Below are 26,110 nucleotides of genomic sequence, written 5' to 3'. Positions count from 1 at the left end.
CATCCCATAGAGAATACATGGATTGGGTGCAGTCCACGTGATTCATCAGAGCAGGCCGCCTTCTTCTGTGGTCCAGTTCTGATGCTCCCATTATAGGAGCTTTCGGCAGTGAACACTGGTCAGTATGTGCACCATATGTGACCTCATACACTATCATAACCAACATTATTAGCAACTAAGGCTGAGAGAAGCTGGGCAGGCACAATTGCTGGGCTGATAGGGGGTTAAACTGAAGGTAGTTGAATGTGTAGGGTAAATACAGCGCAGGGATATACAGGCGAGTGTCCACCCGAGGGTGCAGATCAATGTTCAAACTGTAGAAAATGCAGTACTCCAATAGAAAAAGCAAGATCGCACTCACCCGGTAAAAAATAAAACGTCCTCTTTATTCAGTAACTTCTTAAAACATGGCCCAAGCGAGGGTAGAGGGATGCGGTGATGCATACGCTGACTGACCGGCCAAGGCTGTTCGCATCTCTCTACCCTCGCTTGGGCATTTTTTAAGAAGTTACTGAATAAAGAGGACATTTTATTCTTAACGGGTGAGTGCGATCTTGCTTTTTATTGGGGTACTGCATAACCAACATTATGTTTTTTTTTTTGTTTGTTTTTTTTAACAAATTGTGCAGCTCTTCTGTGGGGTCGGACCAGATGGCCATCACCCCCCCCCCCCCCACACCCCCCACACACACACACATCAATTGGCCTTGGGCCCCCATGACCCTGTCCCAGGTCCTCCTCCCTTGGAGCACCCTTGGTAGATACTAACCACAAACCTCCCACAAAACCATCTGTTCTGGAGCTGCTCTGACCCAGTCGTCCATCTATCACAATTCGGTCCTGGTCACAGTCGCTCCGATCCATACTCTTGTCCTTTTTTTTTCTACTTTGAATGCTAGACCTTTCTAGTCACATGCTGTCTAATATATCCCACCTCTTGTTGGGCGCCATTGCCGCAGCATAGTAAATGTTATTCAGCTCACCGGTTATGTTTTCCAGCTCCTCATCTCTGAAGCTGGAAAGGGAAGGGTGCCTCCAGCTGTTGCTAAACTACAACTACCAGCATTCCCGGACATCCTTTGGCAACAGCTGGGGACACCCTGGTTGGGAAATGCTTATGTAAGGAGAAATCCAGGTCGAGGGAATGACGCCAGCAGATTTGTTTGTGCAGTAAAACTTTGGCTGGCTCCCTCTCTATATGGTTGCCTAGTCCTGTCTCTTTATCTCTGTGTCTGAGTGTGCCCTATATGTTTATTTAGGTATGGTAATAAACTGCTGGATTTTATTTGCCTTTGCAGCTTTTTGGTGAACTCTGTCCCATTGATTTCCACACCTCACACAGCCGGGTCAGGTTCACACCACGTGTCTCTGGGCTGGACCTGTTTCGCTTGACACAATAAAACTCAGGTCAGGGTTTATTCAGGCGGTGCAGTTATTCCAGGTTTGCTGCAAATAGCACACACTGTTTTACCATTTATGAGATGAATCTCCATAAAACTGCGCCATCTGAATATACCCATAGGAATAGCTAAGATCATGTTTAGTATCCAGTGGTCTTCAAACCGTGGCCCTTTCAGATGTTGCAAAACTACAATTCCCAGCATGCCCGGACAGCAAACTGCTGTCCAGGCATGCTTAAGTTGTAGTTTTGCAACATCTGGAGGGCCACGGTTTGGAGATCAATTTCACAGACCATTGGTTAATGCACACAAGGCATGGTTTAGAAGGAGCTGGAAGACTTATAAGTGAAAAAGAAGTTGCATGCAGTATTTTTTCCCCCTTCAAAAGTAACGGAAATGGATATTATAAAAAAAAAAAGTAGAAATGGATATTATAAATTTAACATTGAAGTCTATATATCCGGATTTTAATATCCATTTTTGAACCGTTATTACTTCTGAGCATGCTCAGAAGAGGTGACATCAGCAGACTCCTGCAGTGCTGCAGGACTACTACTACTCCCATCATGGAACAGACTTGTTTCCATGATGGGAGTAGTAATAACCTTGGCTGCGGGTGGCTGGGGAGGCTGCATTAGTGCTTGTACTACTACCCCCCATCATGGAACAGGGTCTGTTCCATGTTGAGGTAATAGTAGTAGTACAGGGGCTGAGGGATTGAGCGCATCAGGTCTCACTTCTGAGACCTGACTCGATCAGAAGCAATTAACCAGGGGAGCGGGTGGCATGCTCCGCTGCCCTGTGATATTTAGAGTGTGTTTTACTTTAGTTTTCAAATCCCCTGCCGGGAGCCCTGAATGCCCCACACCGAGTGGCCATCCAGGGCTTCTGGCGGGGTTTAAACTTGTACTCTGAATATTCACAATTTATTCTCCCTGACCCCCTCTGCATCTTCTAGCACAATTAGAGCGCACAGTGGGGATATGTCAGTCCATTCCCCGCTGCTCCTCCCTGTACCCAACGGAGATGAGCAGCAGGGAATGGACTGACATGTCCCCGCTGTATTGCGCTCAATTCCCCGCCGCCGGTACCTGACTATTCCCTGCTGCCCACTCCTCATCTTCTAGCGCAATCAGAGCGCACAGCGGGAACATGTTAGTCCATTCCCCACTCCTCATCTCCGTTTGGTACAGGGATGAGCAGCGGGGAATGGACTGACATGTCTAACTGTGCTCTCTGATTGCGCTAAAAGATGTGGAGGAGTCGGGGGCAATAAATTGTAAATATCCACTGTACAAGTTTAAAAACCCTGCCGGGAGCCTTGAATTGGCACTCTGTGCCGGCCATTTAGGGCTCCCGGCGGGGGACTTGAAAATGAAATTAAAACACACTCTATACTTCACATGGTTAATAACTTCTGATCGCATCCGGTCTCAGAAGTGAGACCTGATGCGATCAATCCCTCAGCCCCTGTACTACTACCCCTAACATGGAACAGACTCTGTAGTAGTAGTAGTAGTACAAGCACAAATGTATCCTCCCCAGCCACCCGCAGCCAGGGGAACTACTACTCCCATCATGGAAACGAGTCTGTCCCAGCTGTGGGAGTCTGTAGGCGGCTGACTTTTCATACAAATGGATAAAGAAACTGATGCAAAAGGATGCCCCTAAATGGCATCCCTTTGCATCTGTTAATAGTATGGCCTGTTTAGGAGGCAGTGACGGTTGAAAATCGGGATAAGGGACAACGGCCATGTAAACCTAGCCTAATAGACTTAATGTCTCAATAATTCCTCAACCATTCCAAGATCTCTGCATGTTGTTAGTGAAACCATACAAATAAGGAATACTTCTTGCTACAGTGTTTGCTACCATTCTAGTTAGTCTTAGGGCTCGTTCACATTACAGCATTTCGAGGAAGAATCCTCAAGGACTTCCGTGCAGATTCCGCTTTGCATCACTCTCCAATTTGTTTCCTACATGGATTCCAATTCTGGCAGAAGATTGTTGAAAATTTTCATATTTAGCTGAAAAGAAGAGTCTATTCTGCATCATTTCTGCTTCAATGACTATGGAGCAGAAAGAATTGTGATCCACTGAGGAATCCAGCAAGGTATACCTACCCCACGGGTATGTGCACACTGCATATTTTTTGTAGAATGTCCGCCCAGAAAACTTTGGGCAGACATTCCACATACAGTGGGCATCGGCAGAAATGGGTCGTCTCCACAGACAGTAATTCATTTCTGAGCAGATTCCGCAGAAGGAACGTTTCCTTGGAAATTCACGGTGCAGCAGAACCCCTTTGAAAACAATGGGACTCTGCTGCAACTGAATTTTTCTGTCGGATTCTGCTTAAATACTCTGTTGTATGAACAAGGCCTTAGGGCCCATTCACACAACCTAATATCTGCCCGGAGAAATTCCAAAAGGACATTCTGTGCACGGCAGGTGCTGACTGAATCAGTCTGTGTTAGCATGCACCGTCTCCATTGACTGCACTACATATCCAAGTAGATTCTGCTGTAAGAATAAACATGGATAATCCCGCCCATGACCTGATAGCCACTCCCGTGACAATTTATAAACCCTCATATCTCAGGAACTGAGGGGTGTATTAAGTAACTGCAAAAAAAATTGTGTTATCAGGGTCCCCTAAGCTGTTTAATGACAGTAAGATCTACATTTTTGGGGATTGGCCACAAAAAAAAAAAAAAAAAAAAAAATGACCTCACACCGACATCGGTTGGGGTGCTGAGACCTTCCTCGATCAGAACAACGAGCGGGGATGAGCGCGTGGTATGACACTTTACTGTTTTTTGTCTCGCTATACCATAGGCTTATAATGGAGCAGCAAGACCAAGATTGCTGAGAGCCGGGAAGTAAAGTGTGATGCCACGCGCTTATCCCTGATCAACCGGGGTCTCGACACTGACACCCTGACTAATTTAAGAAAATAAATAAATAAATAAATAAATAAAATACTCCTATAAGAAAAGTCTATCCTACTCCTATAAGAACACTATCATAATTTCACTTTAATCTTCTTATTATAATAAAAGGTTATAAGGGGAGAGTTATCACAACCTGTCCAGAGGAAAAGTTGCCCAGTTGCCCATAGCAACCAATCGGATCCCTTCTTTCATTTTTAACAAGGCCTCTGCAAAATGAAAGAAGCGATCTGATTGGTTGCTATGGGAAACTGGGCAACTTTTCCTCTGGGCAGGTTTTGATAAATCTCCCCTTATAACCTTTTATTATAATAAGAAGATTAAAGTGAAATTATGATATGTCGCCTCCAATTGGTAAACCTCAAAAATCAAGTACCCCTGTGTGTCATTTGTACCAATGTAAATTCCCTTTAGCTGTATTACAGGAAATGAGACCTCTCTAAAGCCACCAGTATTATTAGTGAGTGGAGGCTGCATGAAAGTACTGAAATAAAAAAATGTCCTCCCCAACATGTTTCGCTGTAACAGCAGCATTATCAGGAGGCTAAAGAGACAATTGCCCCCATACACATTACATAGTCATATGGTCCCTCCAAAAAACATGCAGCCTTATGGTGTCTCCTCCTGGGGGTCCACCTGGACCAAGGCTCCAGCATCCGTAATATGGTTGCAAAACAGCATCTGCATTACGCTTTTCTGCAGCCGGCCTTAGGCTATATATTTACGCATTGGATCATGGTTTTTAAAGGGGCATTCCGGTAAAAAACGATATATTATTTTTTTTTTTCATATCAACTGACTCCAGAAAGTTAAACAGACTTCTATTAAAAGAAATCTTAATTCTTCCAGTACTTATCAGCTGCTGAAGTTGAGTTGTTCTTTTCTGTCTGATCACACTGCTCTCTGCTGACATCTGTCAGTCTCAGGAACTGTCCAGAGTAGGAGCAAATCCCCATAGTAAACCTCTCCTGCTCTGGACAGTTCCTGAGACAGACAGACAGGTGTCAGCAGAGAGCACTGTTGTCAAACAGAAAAGAACAACTCAACTTCAGCAGCTCATAAGTACTGGTAGAATTAAGATTTTTTTTTTTTTTTTTTTTATAGAAGTGATTTACAAATCTGTCTTTAACTTTCTGGAACCAGTTGATGATGATGATGATTATGATGATGATAAAAAAAAAAAAATAAAATGTTTCACCAGAATACCCCTTTTAAGGAATATCTAAGGCCAAAATTCAGATTTCTACTATGGGTTACTCCCAGTATCTAGAGATGAGCGAACTTACAGTAAATTCGATTCATCACGAACTTCTCGGCTCGGCAGTTGATGACTTTTCCTGCATAAATTAGTTCAGCTTTCAGGTCCTCCGGTGGGCTGGAAAAGGTGGATACATTCCTAGGAGACTCTTTCCTAGGAATGTATCCACCTTTTCCAGCCCACCGGAGCACCTGAAGGCTGAACTAATTTATAAGACATCAACTGCCGAGCCGAGAAGTTCGTGACGAATCGAATTTACTGTAAGTTCGCTCATCTCTACCAGATAAATGAGGTATACTATACACTAGTGTTTTCCAAACAGCATGTACCCAGCTGTTGCAAAACTACAACTCCCAGCATGCCCGGACAGCCTTCGGCTGTCCGGGCTTGCTGAGAGCTGTAGTTTTGAAACAGTTGGAGACACACAGTTTAGAAAACGCTGCTATACGCCATTAGCCGTGCCTGAATACCGTAAACACCTTTTTGTAGATTCCAAATATATAATTTTATTTTTTATTTTTTTCCTGGTCTTATTTGTGCACATCCAGACACGCCTACAGCTCGGGATGACGGCACGTCTTCGGGATGCGGGGACAGGGCTGCTCACAGCCAGACGAGATGTTTCACCGTATGGGAGAGAGCGCGGCTCGGCTGCCTGTCTTACCCACCCAGCATGAGGTGATATCTCCTATCACTACAAGAGGATTTCTTCACAGCAGATGCTGCAATCATATTGTCATTTTCCCTTTCCTGGGATTACATTGCAGAATTTACACCTACCTGAGTTTATGTAGCTGGCGGCATCTACACGTCGCTGACATCCGCTCTGCTTTGTGCAGTCACAATGATTTTCTTCAGATGGATTTGGAGGATCAATGTTAGGCTAGGGTGGCATTACATTTTAAAGGGGTACTCCACTGGAAGACATTTTTTTTTTTTTAAATCAACTGGTGCCAGAAAGTTAAACAGATTTGTGAATTACTTCTATTAAAAAAAAAAAATCTTAATCCTTCCAGTACTTATCAGCTGTTGTATGATCCACAGGAAGTTCTTTTATTTTTATTTTTTTTTATTTCCTTTCTGCCTGACCACAGTGCTCTCTGCTGACACCTCTGTCCATTTTAGGAACTGTCCAGAGCAGGTGAAAATCCCCATAGCAAACCTTTCCTGCTCTGCACAGTTCCTAAAATGGACAGAGGTGTCAGCAGAGAGCACTGTGGTCAGGCAGAAAGGAAATTCAAAAAGAAAAGAACTTCCTGTGGAGCATACAGCAGCTGATAAGTACTGGAAGGATTAAGTTTCTGGCACCTTTATTTTTTATTTTTTTTCACCAGAATGGCCCTTTTAAAAACATGATCCAATGCGTAAATATTTTTCCAGTGGAGTACCCCTTTTTAAAGGAAAACTGTCAGCTTGCTCCCCCCCGCACTAACCAATGGTACTGGCTGGTAGTGCGGGGGACGCTGATCAGTCTGATGCTTACCATGCCCGGATCCGCCCTGATGTTCGGCCGTAATCTTTTATTTTCGGTATATGCTAATTAGGTGCTAGCTTGCACCGGCCAGGCTAACTGGCACTCTGACGTCAGCGTTTTTGGCCGCAGCGCCGTCCAGCTCACCAATATTGAGGAGGAGGAGGATTATTGAAGAGCTGGGCGGCGCTGCGGCCAAAAACACTGACGTCAGAGTGCCAGTTAGCCTGGCCGGTGCAAGTTAGCACATAATTAGCATATACCGAAAATAGAAGATTACGGTCGAATGACAGGGCGGATCCGGGCACGGTAAGCATCAAACTGATCAGCGTCCCCCGCACTACCTGCCAGTACTGCTGGTTAGTATGGGGGGAGAAAGCTGACCGTTTTCCTTTAAGGGCTCTGTCGCTTGTATACGTTGGATACTGTCAAATAGGTAATCTGACGTATACCCTCAGTGCGGCCAAACGTAGTGTACAGTCTCACAAGTGTATGCGTTCTACTTGCGGGACACGGTCAGTGCGGGTGTTGTGAGTCACAGGTTAGGGAGTAAGTATTTGTTTATGGAGGGATCTGATCTCTGGGACTCCCCTGATCTCGAAGAACTGGCATCTGACACTTGGCTCCTAATGGAGTGGCAATTGCGCATATGTGCAACCACTCTATCCATTGTCTATGGAGTTTCCGGAGATATCAGAGTCCTGTATTTGGCTACTGACTGCTGAGACCCCCTGCAATCAGATCCTGTACTTGTCCCCTATTATGTGAATACTGCTTATGTATTAAGTTGGAATATCCCTTTTGAGTCTGTTCTCGCGTACAGTATTCTGTGCAGATTTGATGCGCAGGATTTGAAGCTGTGTTCAGTTTACATTGAAATCTGCAGCAAAAAATCCTGCGCATCAAATCTGTGCAGAATACTGTACGTGTGAATAAAGGGAACCGGTCAGGTTTGTGGGGCCCCAGGATTTGACAGGACTGTTCTCCTGAGCTTTCTTTTTAATGTTCACTTATATTTTTGTTTTTTTTATGGTTTCTTCCCTTTTTACATAAATACATGCAATTGTTACGTTTCATACATACATAAATATGCAAAAAGCTGCATTCATATAAAAGACATACGCAACACTTCCATAGAACCGAGAAAATTAAATCAACAAAGAAACAGTAAACTACATATGCCTAACTAAATAACAACTCAAATAATACCGTATATACTCGAGTATAAGCCGACCCGAATATAAGCCGAGGCCCCTAATTTTACCCCAAAAACCCAGGAAAAGTTATTGACTCGACTATAAGCCTAGGGTGGGAAATAAATCACCCCCCCCATCATCATCCAGACCCCCGTCGTTAATACCCCTGTCATCATCCAGACCCCCGTCATCATCACGCTGTCAATCCCTTCAATCAGTGGTCTTCAACCTGCAGACCTCCAGATGTTGCAAAACTTCAACTCCAAGCATGCCAGGACAGTCCGGTGGGGAGGGTTAGTTGTTCCAGGCGGTCCATCTTCACCGTGAGGCCCTATTCTTCATGCGCAGGGACATCCCTGTGTGTCGTTGTCAAGGCAACGTCACTAGTCCGGGGCTGTCCAGGAGAGGAGAAGAGGGCCTCCCGGTGAAGATGGACAGCCTAGAACGACTAACCCTCCCCGGTCCCTGCAGTATAGATGGCCTGGACCAGCTCACCCTTCCTTCCCACCGAGGGGAGGTGAGTAGAAAACTAAAGGGGGGGGTCTGGATGATGACGAAGGCCTGGCAGTGGTCTTCAACCTGCGGACCTCCAGATGTTTCAAAACTACAACTCCCAGCATGCCCGGACAGCCGATGGCTGTCCGGGCATGCTGGGAGTTGTAGTTTTGCAACATGGAGGTCCGCAGGTTGAAGACCACTGAGAAGGGATTGACAGGTGGAGAGTTCACTCGAGTATAAGCCCAGGGGGGTGTTTTCAGCACGAAAAATCATGCTGAAAAGCTTGGCTTATACTCGAGTATATACGGTACATTACTTTATTTATTCTCCTTTATATTTCCCGGCATTTAGCTCTTTTTATGTTCACTCCTCCCACCTTTTATCATTCATTAAAGTAATCTCATACTTTTTAATACTTTCTAGCAATCGTTCCCATGCCTGAATAGGGGGAATCTTCCAAGCGAACCGATTCCTAGCTATTATTAACCCTCCTGTAAAGATAAGTTTAGACACCAGTTTGCATTTTGAGGTTTCTTTTCCTTGTAAATTACCAGAGAGTTGAACATTAAAGGGGTACTCCGCTGCTCAGCGTTTGGAACAAAGTGTTCCGAACGCTGGAGCCGGCGTCGGGAGCTCATGACGTCATAGCCCCGCCCCCTCATGAAGTCAACCCCCAACCCCCCCTCAATGCAAGTCTATAGGAGGGGGCATGACGGCTGTCACGCCCCCTCCCATAGACTTGCATAGAGGGGGTGGGGTGACGTCACAAGCTCCCAGCTCCAGTGTTCGGAACAGTATGTTCCAAACGTTGAGGAGCAGAGTACCCCTTTAACTTTATTGGTGGCGACCATGGCAGGGTTTTCTGTTTGGTCATGTTTGTCGTGCCCCCTCCCGCCAGTCAGGCTTGATTGGCACCCTTTTCCCTGCATTTAGGCCGTCAATGACCACTCACTGGTGGGAGAAGATGTGATGAGCAAGACTGTAACTATAAAACTAGCCATGGCCGCCACCAATTAATGTAATGTTCAGTTATTGCAGTAAGCTAATTGGAACAGCATTAGGGCTGGTTCCCACTACGTTTTTTCCCATACAGCAGGGGAGAGCTAAAACCTCGCGCTCCCGCATGCCTTTCTATGCGCTCCGGTATGTAATTCATTTCAATGAGCCGACCGCAGTGAAACGTTCTGTCCAGTTGGCTCATTTTTGCGCTGTATGCGCTATTTCCCTGAACCTATGATCCAACTGCGGACCAATATATGGAGGGTTATTTAAACCAATTCACCAAAAGATCACCGAAGTGATCCACTAATTCCCTATATTTCCCATATATTTGTTGAAAGGTATAATCTTTATTAATTTCAAAACACCAACAAAAAAGGAATTAAAATTTGCAGTGTATCTCTCCTCCTGTATTATTAATCTGTGCCAACCAGGCATCACCTATTATCTACCTGTGTGTACCTGCAGTGTACACACGGTTAATGGAGGAGTCTACACTGTATATTAAAAAACCTGTCCTATGCCCCCCTCTGAACCTAAAACTGTGGTCAACCACGGTTTTAGGTCCGGTTGTAAAAGCGCATACAGCGCAAGAATGAGCCGACCGGACTGAACGTTTCACTGCGGTCGGCTCATTGAAATGAATTACATACCGGAGCGCATAGAAAGGCATACGGGAGCGCGAGGTTTTAGCTCTCCCCTGCTGTATGGGAGAAAACGTAGTGGGAACCCAGCCTTAGAACACTTTCATGTCAGGTCCTGGCACTGGTTTGTGAGGCCCCTACGGACCTGACAGGTTCCCTTTAAGCATATATACTTGGGTAGTTTCCCGTCATACACACTAAACATGGATGAAAAATGTGATGTCCTATTTAAGCAACTGAAGGATTGTTAGGACTTGTTCACACAACCGTTATGCTCCAGTAAATGGATCAGTCCATTGGAAGGATCGTAGTTAATACTGCATCTCCTGTAATATTCCAAATAACCTGACGGATTCCATTGACTTGAATGGGGTCCGTTGGGTGTCTGCATTTTGAAGCAGTGTCAGTTGTGCTCCAAACCTGCTCATAGTCCGTTCGGCTTAAAGAGTTACTCCGCTACTCAGCGTCCAGAACATTGAGATCTGAACGCTGTGTGCGGGCTTTCGTGTTCACGCCCACCCCCTCGTGACATCACACCCCGTCATGTGACTTCACGTCCCGCCCCCTCAATGCAAGTCTATAGATTTTAATTGAAGTGGCAGGCCATGATGTAACGAGGGGGCGCGCGTGAACACAGAAGCCCGCACACAGCTTTCGGAACTCAATGTTCCGGACGCTGGGGAGCAGTGTAACCCTTTTATATTAAAAAAGCTGAATGGGTCTGAGTACAACGGCCGTGGGAACTTATTTGCCCATAACATGGCACTTACGCAGCACTGTATAAAGTAGTTTGGTTACTTTGTATAACAATGTGCTATATGGGAAAGGGTGAACACGGAGATAAGTAAATCAGATTTACTCTAAATTTTCCAGAAAAAAGTTAGAATCATCCAAACTCTATTTTTATTTAGAAGATTCTCTTCAGCCATATATACCGTAGTACTTTCCATGGTTCCCTACACAGTAGCATAGGACGCCATGAAAGGCATGTACAGGAGCAGGGACTATTAAGAAAGACAGGAGGCCCTGCTTACCGCCTTAGTACATACTCTAGGCTAGGCACTGCACCAAGACCAGTGTGTGTGTATGGGCTGTATCCAAATCAGCCAAATTATTGGCCAAATCCTCCCGAAATTGCGGGAGGTTTGTTCATCCTTAGTGGACACCAGAGTTTTGCACAGGGCACTATTGGGGAGATTTATCAAAACCTGTCCAGAGGAAAAGTTGCTGAGTTGCCCATAGCGACCAATCAGATGGCTTCTTTCATTTTGCAGAGTCCTTGTTAAAAATGAAAGAATTGATCTGATTGGTTGCTATGGGCAACTGGGCAACTTTTCCTTTGCACAAGTTTTGATTAATCTCCCCCTATGTTAACACAAAAATGGCCCTGGCTTCGGGCAATGAAGGTCTGATTTTATTACATTTCTCAAGGCCCAATAGGCACAATTGTCAGAATTTAAACGGGCACAAAATAAATCATATACAGCGTGTGAAAAGAAGTAATGAACACGTCACTTTATTTACTAAATGCAGTTTCTTAGAGATGACAGTACCTGTTAATTCCAGGTCTTTTTAAAGCTTTCCACAAGTGTCCTTGGCTTTTGGACAACTCTTCTGAGTAATTCTTTTCACCCCTCTGTCAGAAATCTGGTTAGGAGCCCCTGGCCAAGGCATTGTTATGTTTTGAAACAATTAGGTTGTAAAGGTTTGGAGAAAGCTCTTTGCTTTTACCCATCATGACATGTGTCTTGTGTGTACCCCCCCTTTGGTAATGAGACCCATTTGTAGCCAACAGTTGGGACTGAACCAGCTGATGTTAATTTGCACTGACAAAAGGCTGGATTGCTTTTTAATTACTGATAGATTTCAGCTGTTGTCTTGGCTTTCCAGGCCTTTTTGCACCTCACTTCATGTGTTACACACAACTTTTATTTTCTGAGCTTATTTGCTTTGTATGGATTACTTGGGTTGTTACCAACATCTGGTGCACATTTTTATAGCAATAGCACCTTTTGGAAATATATTTAGTTAGACAAATGGTGATGTATCCCATACTTATTTTACCAGGTGTAGATAAGTTTGTCTTGGCGACATGGCACAGAGCCAGGGAAGAACATGCTGGGCACACTCTCTCTTCTTCTCGCTTATTTTAGCGATTGGTCTGGGTCTCAGCAGTTTAAAACTTTTGACATGTCTCTACAACATGTCAAAAGTTTTGTTGTTTTTTTGTTGTTGTTGTGTTTTAAAGTGACAGCGCTCCTTTTATACCACTTTTTTTTTGTTGTTTTTTTTGTTTGTTTTTGTTCTTCATATATCTCCCCACAGTTTTAGACTCAAAATGTAGTTAGAAAGTATACATCCTAGATGGGGTAAAAACATTTCTGTCTGTTGAATCAGCCCTTTTGTGGCATTTATGGCATAATTTGGTTTCTACCTTTTTACATTTAGCGGCCAATTATATTTTTATTTTATTTTTTTATTTTTGGAGCCCTGCCTGTATACTTTATTTTTTTTTTTGATTTGTGGCTTATAGGAGCCATCCTGTGTGATCACCAGCAATTGTCTACATTGGTTTTGCTACCTGCTGGGCTGTGTTTGAGTTTCATCCAGCCTGACCAAGTATTTGTTCTGTTCTGCATAAGCAAACGCTGGTAAACATGGATTCCAGGCGCGTCCTCCACAATAGGAAAATGCTTAGTATTTACCTTTTTGTATAACCAGACCAGAGGATGTACAACTAAAGCAGTGTTGCCCAACCAGGGTCCCTCTGCTCTTGCAAAACTACAACTCCCAGCATGCCCAGACAGCCTTTGGCTGTCTGGGCATGCTGGGAGTTGTAGTTTTGCAACAGCTGCAGGCACCCTGGTCGAGAAACACTGAACTAAAAGCACACTGACTTATGAAACCTGAGGGGACCGGGCTAGGTAAACATAATTTTTTTTATTTTTATTTTTTTCCTGCACCCTGGCACAATGTTAGAGGGGATGTACATGAAATGGAGGGGGATAAATATTAAGTGGTAGGAGGGGAAGATAGGAAATGGGGCAGCGAACATTAAAATTGACAGATAGTCATAATAGGGGGATAGACATATAAAATGGGGGTGTGAAATAAAGGGGGTAAACATGAAATGGGGAAAGTGTAATGTGAGGATAGACATGAAATGGGGATATAAAATGGGATAATAGACTAGAAATGGGGGTGATAGACTAGAAATGGGGGGGATAGACAAAATAATGGGATAGATAAGAAATGGGGATGTAAAATGGGAGGATAGACATGAAATAGGGATGTGAAATGGAGGGATAGACTTGAAATTGAGGGATATACCTAAAATGGGAGGAGAGACATGAAATGGGGATGTAAAATGGGGGGGATAGACGTAAAAAGGGAGGATAGACATAACATGGGAGGGATAGACATGAAATCGGGGGATTTGAAAAATGGGGTGGGCATAAAAATGGGAATGGACAGATGTAAAATTGGGGAATAGACATAAAAAGGGGGAGGTGAAAATGAGGGGGGGGGGGGAAATGAGGGAGATGGACATGACCTAGGGGAGGATTGGTTATGAAATGGGGGAATTTCACCATTTTGTTTAGTATATCACAATATTTACCCCCATAATCGCCATTATATTTTTACCAAATGTGAAGCCCTAGTATATAGCCCATGTATAAAGCTTGGAAGAAAGAAGACATCTATCTAGAGTTCTCTATTTTTATATGCGCACAGGTCCCAGATGTGCATTTCAACCTGTATAACCAGAGAAGGTTTGTAATGTGATTATCCACCTTATAGTGATTGACCTGTTTGAATATAGTGAGGTTCTTGAATAGAGAGGAGCGAAGTTAGTGATTCGATTCGTCACGAATTTCTCGGCTCGGCAGTTGATGCCTTTATCCTGCATAAATTAGTTCAGCTTTCAGGTGCTCAGGTGGGTGGATACAGTCCTAGGAGAGTCTCCAGCCCACCGGAGCACCTGTAAGTAATTTATGCAGGATAAAGTCAACCGCCGAGCCGAGAAGTTTGTGACGAATCGAATCACTGTAACTTCGCTCATCTCTATTCTTGAACACCCTGACATATAGTTTGGCCTATACTGCCATAATACAAGCAGTGGATAGATTGTATAAGTGCAGTATACCTCCAGTGTGTTCTTCCAGCTGGAGGTATACTAGTTGGGAACCACTGATATAGTGACGAATTGTTCCTATCAACGTGGTATTATTTCTGTAACTATTGATGTTCTTCTCTGGGTAAAACGGTTTTAATGCAGAATAAATAAAGGTCATTGATTTTAGTAAATAGGGATTTACCCTGCAGCGTTTAAAGCATGAAAAACATCCCATGTAGCTAATATGGAGATTTACTGTGAGCCTGCTTAATCCTTTTATAATGAAAACCTCTGCAACATATCTAAAATATTTTGTTCCTCACCCTTTTTAAGATGTCTTACGTTCTTGTTTCCTTTCCTAATACTTCTCATAGCAGCTGTTTTCCCTACAGTATGTAAAGTGAGATAAATACATTGGTAGCACAAATCTCCTTATATCCAGGTAAAATCTATTGGGTTGTGTTCTCATTAGAAATTAGCTCTACTTGTTTGGTACTTGATACCGGCAAGGTATTGCGATCAATAACCAAAAAGAAAATACCGTAATCGGCTTTCCGATCAGGGGCTATCCACTTGGTATTGCTATAACACATGCTCCAATACAGTCGTCCAAGCTCTGAGCTTTTGTTCACAGCGCGAAACGTGTCTTGCGCGTTCATGACTGACGAAACCTGCCACAAAATCTGCATGTCTTAACCTACTTCTCACATCTGAAATGCGCTATGCTTGTATCCAGGTTAGACAAAATTGAGCAAAAAAGCTCTGACTCCAAATTGAGGCTGTGTTTACTAGGAAATGGCTCTACATATTGAGTATTCCGATGTATACCTCAGCAGTCCCTTTATTGGTCCATATGTAGTCTACTACAGGTTTCACGTTCCGCGCAAGGTGAGTTTGAGCTGTGAACAAAAGCTTAGTAGGGCTCGAAATATATAACTTTATTTATTTTTTTGCCACTATGACAGGTACGCTTTAATGTATTAGCAGCCTCCAAATTGGGCACACTTGGAATAGCGAAGGTGGACGCACCCAATTGGCGACAAAACACACCCATTCACGGACAAAACATTCCCAATAGGGGACAACCAGTCTTATGTGCCGGCCTTACCTTTATAAACAGGGCCATCGTCATAGGGGTACAGCCAATACCCCCAGTAAGGGGCCCGGACCCCCACTTCACCAACACAGAAGCAGAAGACCACTGTTTAATCAGTGGTCTCCTGCTTCTGTATGTCCGCCGCCCCCCCCCCCACCCCCGTGCCACTGTATTCCCCCTGTGTCAAATCTTCCCCCCCCCCCCTTCTTTTTTTTTTTTTCTTCCCTGTGCCACATGATTCCCCCCTCCCCCTGTGCCATTTCATTCCCTCTATATAACCCTCTGTGCAGATTAATCACCCCTCTTTACCACCCCCTGTGCCATTTCTTTCCTCCCTTTATCCCCTGTGCCATTTTTTTTATTCCCCCCCCCCCCCCTGTGCCCTGTGCAACATCAGTTTTTCCCCTCCCTCCTCCCTCTGTTCGTCTTACCTGGCCAGCAGGCTCAGGTGCAGGGGCTCTCAGTGGTAAATGGCATGGGGGATAAAGGGGGGAATGAAATGGCACAGGGGGTGGTAATGAGGGAGTGAGGAATCTGCAAAGTGGGTAATAAGGGGGAATGAAATGACACGGGTGATCAAGGGGAAATTATGTGGCACAGTGCATCATGGGGGATGATTTGGTTCAGGGCACAGGGGAAATAAAGTGGCACAGGGTGTTCAAGGGGGGGAAGAGTGAAGTGGCATTGGTGGGAACAAGAGGGGCAATAAAATAGCATGGGTGGGTGATTAAACGGCACTCTGTGATTCTACTGTAATACCTTTTTATGGTGTTTTATAGGCAATTACACTCTGATGGGAGGACAGTACAGTATTCGGTCATTTAGAAAGATTTTTAAGCCTTTTTTTTCCCAATAGGGAACATCTCTCAGTAGCGAACAGTTTCTAATTGTTGTAAAACATAACAATGACATTGGTTACAGGCGCATTTCTAAGCTTCTGAATGTTCCATTGAGCTCTGCTGGGGCCATAATACAGTCAATCATTTCACTATAAATTTGCCTCGATCAGGGGCTCCTCACATGATTTCTGACAGAGGTAAAAAGAATAATCTGAAGAATTGTCCAAGAGCCAAGGACACTTGTGGAGAGCTTCAAAAAGACCCGGAATTAGTAGGGACTGTTGTCTAAAAGAAACAAAATTTAGTGAGAAAAATGGTGACGTGTGTAATACAGTGGTCCCTCAGCATACGATGGTAATCCGTTCCAAATGGACCATCGTTTGTTGAAACCATCGTATGTTGAGGGATCCGTGCAATGTAAAGTATAGGACAGTGGTCTTCAACCTGCGGACCTCCAGATGTTGCAAAACTACAACACCCAGCATGCCCGGACAGCCGTTGGCTGTCCGGGCATGCTGGGTGTTGTAGTTTTGCAACATCTGGAGGTCCGCAGGTTGAAGACCACTGGTAGAGGAAGTTGTACTCACCTGTCCCCGCCGCTCCGGACCGTCACCGCTGCCCTGGATGTCGCCATCCATCGCTGTCGCCACGTCCCTGAGGTGTCCCCGATGCTCCGGTAAGGCCTCTGCTTCCCCGGCATCCGCGCGCTCCCTCGCCGCCATCACGTTGTTACGCACGCCGCTCCCATTGGATGACGGGACGGCGTGTGCACAACGTGATGACGTCGATGGAGAGCGCTGACGATGCAGGGGATCCCGAAGAGGACGCGCCAGAGCCCCGAGGACAGGTGAGTGACCATCACCTGACCACACGGGGCACCGTAAACAGCTATCCTGTGGCAGCTGAAGCAGTCTGCGCTGCCGGATAGCCGTTTATGTGATGGCCCCGACATAAAAAAGCATCGTATGTTGATGCGGCCTTCAACATGCGATGGCCTCTGAGAGACCATCATATGTTGAAATGATCGTATGTCGGGGCCATCGTAGGTCGGGGGGGTCAGTGTATACATTGGGGAAATGGAACAAACGTAGTCGCTAGTAGAAGACATTCGGACCAATAAAGTGAATGCACCTGCTGTCTTATACATCCTAGTACACAATATCACATTTATTGGCCAAATGTTGTGCCACGCAAGATGCGTTTCGAGCTATACTAAGATTTTGTTCACAGCTCAAAACTCTCATTGCGCAAAGCTCTATAAATAGTAGACTTCATTGAGACCAGTAATGGGAACGGGCCCACTCTGGTTTACATTGGAATACCTGATGTTGCGTACTTAGAAACGTTTTCTAGTGTGAACATAGCCTTGGTTTGGTCATGGCTTTTAGCTCCGTTTTGTCTAAGGCTGGGTTCACACTACGTTTTTCAACTACGGTTCCCGCATACGTTTTCTATCAAAAACTGTATGGGAAAAAAACGGATGGAACAGTATGTGAAAAAGTAAACCGTATGCGTTTTTAAACAGTATACTGTTTTTAAAAGTGCATACAGTTCCGTCAGTTTTTATAGAAGAAAAACCCATACGTTTTTGAAAATGTTGTCCATTTTTAATAGGAGGGGTCTTGGGTGGGGACTTTAGGATTCAAATGCCCATGTGCAAAGTAAAAACGTATACGTTTTTCCCGTATGGAACCGTATAAATGTGCGTTTCCCATTGACGTCCATGTTAAAAAAAAAAAAAAAAAAAAAAAAAAAAAAACGTATGCGGTTGCAGTACGGTTTTTAAACCGGAGTCAAAACCGTGGTTGATTACGATTTTGTCTCCGGTTTAAAAACCGTACTGCAACCGCATACGTTTTTTTTAACATGGACGTCAATGGGAAACGCACATGTATACGGTTCCATACGGGAAAAACTTATACGTTTTTACATTGCACATGCGCATTTGAATCCTAAAGTCCCCACCCAAGACCCCTCCCATTAAAAATGGACAAAATTTTCAAAAACGGATGGTTTTTTTTTTTCTATAAAAACTGACGGAACTGTATGCACTTTTAAAAACAGTATACTGTTTAAAAACGCATACGGTTTACTTTTTCCCATACTGTTCCATCCGTTTTTTTTTTTCCCATACAGTTTTTGAGAGAAAACGCATGCGGGAACCGTAGTTGGAAAATGTAGTGTGAACCCAGCCTAACCTGGAAACAAGTAAAGCACATTTCAGCTGTGAGAAGCTGGATAGGACATGAAGATTTTTTGGCAGATTTTCCCGTAATATACGGGTTTATACAGGTTCTCAGTCTCTGGATATAAACAAGAAAAGTCACTGACCACAAATAATCTGGATCCTGATGAGTCATTGAGATACAAAGTATATTAGGAAGTTGCAAAACATCCATTACACAGGGACTAAAGCGGCGGTCCACCCTTTTACTATGTAATGTGGGGACTTCTGAGGATCTTGTAGTTTACAGCAGGTGGTGCATTCCCCAATATGGATTAGAAATTCAGACAAAAATGATGCTCTGAAAGGTCACCCAGGTACATATCAGAAGATTACATTGACCAAGTCTGGGACCACCATTGATTTTTGGAACAGATGGTATGTTGTGGGGTTCATTGGATGAGTCAATCACGACATTAGGCCTTATAGGGACAGGGTTTTATTAAAGCCTATCTAAAAACGGCCATTTTGGGAGTGTTCCTGGGTGATCTCTGGGTGGGGCTTTATTGTGTGTGTGTGTTTTTATATATATATTTTTTTCCCATGAATTATTTGGAGAGGCGAGCAGCTAGAATGAGTGTCTCCTCTGTGGGTGGGCACAGCAATTCTGTGTATTTTGTAAATAAATCCCATTGGTTTTAACTGTGTAATCCTTCGTGTCCTGTAGAAGTGCAATAGACAAAGTGTAGATCACCGGGGATCCTAAGAGCCCATCCACCCTGCTGAATTTTAGCAGCGGAATTTTTCATTCTTTGGGAAGAATTCAGCAGCAAAATCCAATAGAGGCCAATGGGACATGTATTTCAGTCCAAAATCCGTTATGTGAGCGGAATAGTGGAATTACAGAGGAAATTTAGTCTGGAATTTCTAGACAGAACTTATTTAAACGGCCCTACTGGAGTTTGTACTAACCCACAAAACACCCATTCTCCACCTATTTTTCAATAGGAAGTAATTTTGTGGTGTTCTACACATTGTAATGCAAAATAGCCATGCAAAAGCAAAAACATACATAAATCAAACATATGAATAAAACAAATGAAAAAAAGTAAGATTATCTCTGATAGGGACATTTTGTAGTGTAACCTCTTCCATGCCATCTTTGCTTTCTCTCGAAGTCTCTTCTCTTGTTGTTTCTGTCTGGTCTTTAAATGGTCCAAAACAGGCAGTGCATTTTTTTTTATTTGGCCAGAACCAGAATTCCGCACTAAATTACCACAGCAGAATCTCCACTGCAATTCTGCACCAATTCTGGATGAAATTGAAAAAAATCACACTAAAAAGAACCGCAGATTTAATTCAGAGCGGACAAACTAATTTTCAGCAGTGTGAACATGGAAAGAAGATTCCACTCAGAAATTCTGTTGCAGCAGAGTCTCCTTGTTTTCAATGGGATTCTGCTACACTCTACACACTGCAGAAAGGCCTTGTTATCTATAAAGACTGAGCATACCCGAGTGGTCCTAGCTATTTGCAGAATGTTTCCGGACATTTCGCAAAGATTACACCGTGTAAATGTGGCCTAACAGTAGGATACTCTGGGATCAGTTCTAACAAAAAGCGGAAATCCACTTTAAATAGCATTTTTCTCTATTATATGTTAAACTATGAATGTTTTGGACTTTTTTATTCTTTTTTTTTCTGTTAGGATGGGTTCATATTGCATTTTCACTCTGTTTCACTACTTTTATTACTGTAATTTTAATTTAGCTGTAAGGAAAAACCTAGTCAGCTACACTAAAATATTTTCTTAAAATAATGTAACTTAATAGGAAACAAAAGATTTTGCATGGCATAGAGCAGCATCCATAAACATATACGTCTCTTCCCTTTTCAAGTATATACAACGTATACGTTAAACAGAAACAAAAACACAGTGTGAACCTACCCCTACATCTGTTTCTGGTAAAGCTGGGTGAACACCATTATTGCCCTTAATATTGGCGGTGTTATCCAATCTTCCTGTACAACAGATCTGTATAGTTATATTGTACTTTAGGGGCCCATGCACACTATTGAATTTCTGAGCAGAAGAAGACTCTTGCAGATTCCAGTGCAGCAGCCTCCCATTGTTATTAAAGGGCTTTTGCTGCACCGTGCACACTTCCCAATACAGGAATTCAAATTCCGTACGGCAATGCGCAGAGGTCCTCTAAGGAATAAACACGTTTGTCCTTTTGGGAGAATTCCGCACCATTGCTGTGAATAATGGTGAAGCACGACCACACTGTCCTAGCCCCAATGGATTTCGTTGGCACCCGGTGTGGATGCATTCTTCCTCAAAAATATATCCGTAGTGTGATTGGGCCCTAGCAGTGAAGGATTTTTGCCATTCAGGAGTCTGAAGAAGCTGGGTGAGGTCCTGCATCAAGCCCCATTACCTTCCCCATCAGGTCGTGTAGCACTATAAATGTTTCTTCTCCCTCCCAGGTCTCGGGGAGAGGCTTTGATTTATTTATTTTCCTGAACTCGTGTCTGTCAGTTCTCATACATTATATTCCTGGCCGGCCATCTGTTGTTAGCTGCCAACTAATATGCCCTTATTTCCCTGCTCAGTTGTCACTGTCCAGTCGCTAATCCTGGAACAACTGTTATAGGAAGTGGCTGCGCCATTTAACCCTGCAACTTATTTCGTTTAAGGCACAAAACCTCTTTATTTTTCTCCTTATTTTCTTTAGTGACTTTTCTGCCACCATCTGAGGGCACTGTTATACATTTTGCATATATTGGGCATCTTGGCAAAATATTAACCTTTTTAATATACTTCATCCAAAATGTTATGTCCTTTTTTAAAGAAATCTTGGCGTGAAAAAAAAATAAAATAAATAAATCCACAAGGATTCCCCATACCATCCAGAACATAATCCTGTCCAACTGAAGCATCATTTTTGTCCCAACTAAAGCTCAATCGGGTTCAAAGTCCAAGAAGTGAGGACGGGACCAGCCCTCCTCTGTGCTCACTCCTGTCCTGTCTGAAACCAGAGAGGAAGTGGTTACAGAGCAGCCCGCAGTGATATAAAGAAGAAACCCAACACAGCACAGAAGACTCAGGGAGGAAGTGAATGCATGGTGAGTGAGGGAAGGCTCAGTGCTTGCCTTGGATATTCCTCTTCCTAAGTAGTGGATGTCAGAATAAGCGAGCAGCAGGAAATGGGGATTTTTAAGGCAAATACAAAAGCTAGACACGCAATAAAGACCTGTAAAGAATCTGCATTGTGTCGCCTAGACAGCTCTGACCCATTAAGGCCTGGACTCCTTAAGACCTTGGGAAGTGTCCTATAATATGTATTATCTGCATGAAGACCTTAGCAGCAAATCCGAATCTGTCAGCTGTAATTCACCTTCCAAACTGCTGTCACTATTAGTTGGTAGAGCAAGGAGACACATTTGGGGGGGGGGGGGGGGGGGGCGCGGACACTATCAAAACCCGTCCAGAGGAAAAGTTGCTGAGTTGCCCATAGCAACCAATCAGATTGCTTCTTTCATTTTTCACAGGCCTTTTTAGAAATGAAAGAAGCGATCTGATTGCTATGGGCAATTCAGCAACTTTTCCTCTGGCCTCTGGACAGATTTTGATGAATCTCCTCCCATGGTGCCTTTCATATATCTGTCTGTGCTGCCATAATGTAGAAAAAAGCTTTTATTCTCTGGTGTAATGCGTCAAGGTTATGTTCCCAAGCCCCTAAAGTGCTGAGCACTGAAACACCTCTCTGCTTCATTGACAGTCAGCTGGAAGCCAGGCCCTGTTTCCAATTCTCACCCTTGCCCAACATTTGTATGCACAGTGCAGGATCAAGATTTGGAATTGGGACTATGCTTAACAGCAGGACCCATGGACAAAGGCAACAATAGACTGAGCCTGTCCCATTTACATGAATTGGAAAACTTACTGAGTGTCACGATGCCGGCTGGCAGGAGGTGGATCCTCTGTGCCAGAGAGGGATTGGCGTGGACCGTGCTAGTGGACCGGTTCTAAGTCACTACTGGTTTTCACCAGAGCCCGCCGCAAAGCGGGATGGTCTTGCTGCGGCGGTAGTGACCAGGTCGTATCCACTAGCAACGGCTCAACCTCTCTGGCTGCTGAAGATAGGCGCGGTACAAGGGAGTAGACAGAAGCAAGGTCGGACGTAGCAGAAGGTCGGGGCAGGCAGCAAGGATCGTAGTCAGGGGCAACGGCAGGAGGTCTGGAACACAGGCTAGGAACACACAAGGAAACGCTTTCACTGGCACAATGGCAACAAGATCCGGCGAGGGAGTGAAGGGGAAGTGAGGTATAAATAGGGAGTGCACAGGTGAACACACTAATTGGAACCACTGCGCCAATCAGCGGCGCAGTGGCCCTTTAAATCGCAGAGACCCGGCGCGCGCGCCCTAGGGAGCGGGGCCGCGCGCGCCGGGACAGGACAGACGGAGAGCGAGTCAGGTACGGGAGCCGGGATGCGCATCGCGAGCGGGCGCCACCCGCATCGCGAATCGCATCCCGGCTGGAGACGGTATCGCAGCGCACCGGGTCAGTGGAGCTGCCCGGAGCGCTGCGGCAGCGAGAGTGAAGCGAGCGCTCCGGGGAGGAGCGGGGACCCGGAGCGCTCGGCGTAACACTGAGCATTCTATGCAACCTTTTCAGAGGTCATTCAAGAGGAAAGGGAAGTTTGATTTCTGTTGTGAAGGGTGGTGGTTCCAGTGTTAGCTATATAATGGCGTCCCCTTTCACTGTGCAAATGTCTTTTGATGATATGGAGGAGACTGCTGGGGAATGGTCTGTACAGAACAGGAAGTCTCACATTAGTTTGTAACCTAGTGTACGGTGTCCATTTTAGGACATAGTCAGTCATCAGCCGCAACTCCGTCCCCTGTTAGGCTAAACACTGTCCCGCGTCCTCTTTCAGACCAATCTCTATCAGTCATCAGCTACAACTCCCTCCTCCATCATCCGAAACTCTGTCATCCCTCAGATGAAAAACTTCCTTCCGTATAGCAGAGCTGACACTGTACAGCATGTACTACAAAGCTCTGCTATATGGGGTCTGTTTGTTATACATGCTGTGTAGTGTTGGCTCTGCTATACAGGCTCTGTGGTACATGTTGTGCAGTTTGCTCTGCTATATGGGCTCTGCTAGACATGTTTTTCAGTGTCTGCTCTGCTATACGGGTTGTGCTATGCATGCTATTCAGTGTCGGTCTTCTACTATACAGACTCTGTACAACATGTAGTGTCTGTAGTACATGTTTCACAGTTTCATTTCTGCTTTATATGCTGTGCAGTGTCGGCTCTGCTATACGGCAGCACGTTTCCTCTGAGGGATGACAGCGTTTTGGATGATGGAGGAGGGAGTTGTGGCTGATTGACAGAGATTGGTGTGAGGAAGGAGGCGGGACAGTGTTTAGCCTGGTTACTGAGGATGTCCTAAAATTGTCACCGTACTAGTTGCAAGAATGGAAATCACAACATTTCAGAATTATTTAAAATTTTGATAGTTAAATGGAAAATTAAAAAAAAAATAAAATGATTTATGGTTAAATGAAGAGAAAAAAAACTTGATATAAACAATAGGCCTCCTTCTATTACAGCCTGACAGATTTAGGGTATAATAGAAGACCAGTAAAATTACAATATACTGCTGTACATTCAGCAGCGGTCTCCTATTCAATCCTCTGAGGCAGTGGTCTTCAAACTGCTGAGCTCCAGAAATTGCAAAACTACAACTCCCAGCATGCCCGGACAGCCATTGGCTGTCCAGGCATGCTGGGAGTTGTTGTTGTGCAACAGCTGGAGGTCCACAGTTTGACCCAAAAAAAAAAAAGAGATAAAGATATATCTATATCTATCATCTATATCATCTATATTATCTATATCTATATTATCTATATCTATATAATTTATATCTATATCCTTCCTCAGGGAGAGGACACCTCTTCAGGTGTAACGGAGATTCAAGTTAGGCTATAATATATATATATATATATATATATATATATATATATATATATATATATTAATATATATATATATATATATATATATATATATATATATATATATATATATATATATAATATATATAGTGTGTGTGTGTGTGTGTGTTATACATTTTTTTTTTCCCCTCTTTTTATTATATAAATAAAATTAAAATAATTTCATGATAATAAAAGAAAAAAAAAAAGTGTATTGTTGGATTACCTGAAAATGGCAACATTTCCCTGACAAAACCGTAGTCTGTGATTGGAGAGGGTCCAAGGCTGTACTTCTTCCTCTGCTTGTTCAAATGCAATTACCTCCCACTGCCTCGTGGGGAGCGATCTGCATTTGTGCATTTAGCTCCCCCTAGTGGTGGCTGCACACAATCAGAATGATGTCATTTATCCAGCAAAAATGAACTTATCCCCTATCCACAAGAAAGGAGATAAGTAGCTTATTGCAGAGGGTCCCACCACTAGCGCCCCCCACGATTATCAGGATGATTCCCAGTGCTCGATGAGGAGCACGTGCTGCAGCCGGTATGCGCTCCATTAATTTCTATGGGAGCGCCGAAAAGAGTTCAGCTCCTGGACATCATCGGCACTCCCATAGAATTTTATGGAGTGCGTGCAGTCTACCGGTTGACAACATGCTCTCCTTACTGAGAATGCCGGGGTCACGTCCTGGAGATCGCGGGGAGGTCCGACCGCTGGGATCAGCTACTTATCTCCTATCCTGTGGATAGGGGATAAGTTAATTTTCGCCAGAGTACTCCATTAATATGCATTGAATTATTGAGGCTATCCTGAGAGTGGGGTGGAGCCAATCTAAGTTTATCCTGTGCCTATAGTCCCATCCTAAGATGTACAGTGATTTAACACATAAGTCTTTTCTTTTCAGATCCCTCAGTGGTGCGCAGAGTTCTGCTTGTCGGTGAACAATCGGCACGGGTCCGTGGTGTGCACTCAGGTGCAGAGACAGACCGCTGTGTGGCTGGCCATGAGGGTAGCGGATGAGCTGGATGTTAACATTGGACATGAAGTCGGCTATATTGTGCCTTTTGAGAACTGTTGTACCAGTGACACCATTCTAAGGTTTGTGCCCAGCTCCCAGTTAATCCTTCAGATATCCCGCAGCTTTCATTTCAGACTCTGGCCGCGCAGCTATTTTCCTCTCGGCCTTTGTCCAGCAGGTCATTTAGATGCAGCGCCAGGAGTCGGTGACAAAGGAACTGAGAAAAAATGTGTCCAAGCCGTGAAATTGTGGAGGATGTGGTTAAAACCTCTCCGCAGATTAACAACAATATGTAATCTTTCTGTCCAGTTTTATTGTTTTTTCTCTTTTGGTAGAGAAAAAGCAGCCTCTAGATTTTACATGTAGCCAAATTAAATTTTGTCGGACTGCTTTCCATAGAAGCGTTTTTAATAGGTTTTGTCTATTTTTGTTATTAGAAGGGGTACC

The 26,110-nt window shown here is 44.1% G+C and overlaps 1 protein-coding gene across 7 annotated transcripts in view; it reads left to right on the top strand.

Annotated features, from left to right (window-relative positions):
* DHX32 (DEAH-box helicase 32 (putative)) overlaps window positions 1–26,110 on the top strand; it is a 93,539-nt gene that overhangs the window by 12,939 nt on the left and 54,490 nt on the right. For 4 of the 7 annotated variants that reach the window (XM_056532988.1, XM_056532986.1, XM_056532992.1 and 1 more), the window contains one exon: window positions 25,550–25,743. The exons of 1 other annotated variant lie outside the window; for it this stretch is intronic. In XM_056532988.1, coding sequence (XP_056388963.1) covers window positions 25,550–25,743 — 194 coding nt within the window. Of the gene's footprint in view, window positions 1–6,212; window positions 6,288–21,740; window positions 21,763–25,549; window positions 25,744–26,110 lie in introns of those variants that run through there. 2 more of the 7 variants (XM_056532989.1, XM_056532991.1) reach the window with 2 other exon arrangements.

The sequence above is a fragment of the Hyla sarda genome, chromosome 7 (assembly GCF_029499605.1).
Source record: "Hyla sarda isolate aHylSar1 chromosome 7, aHylSar1.hap1, whole genome shotgun sequence".
In the NCBI taxonomy this organism is placed as follows: domain Eukaryota; kingdom Metazoa; phylum Chordata; class Amphibia; order Anura; family Hylidae; genus Hyla; species Hyla sarda.
Note: the sequence above shows the minus strand (reverse complement) of the source record. Positions and strands in the feature narration are given on the sequence as shown.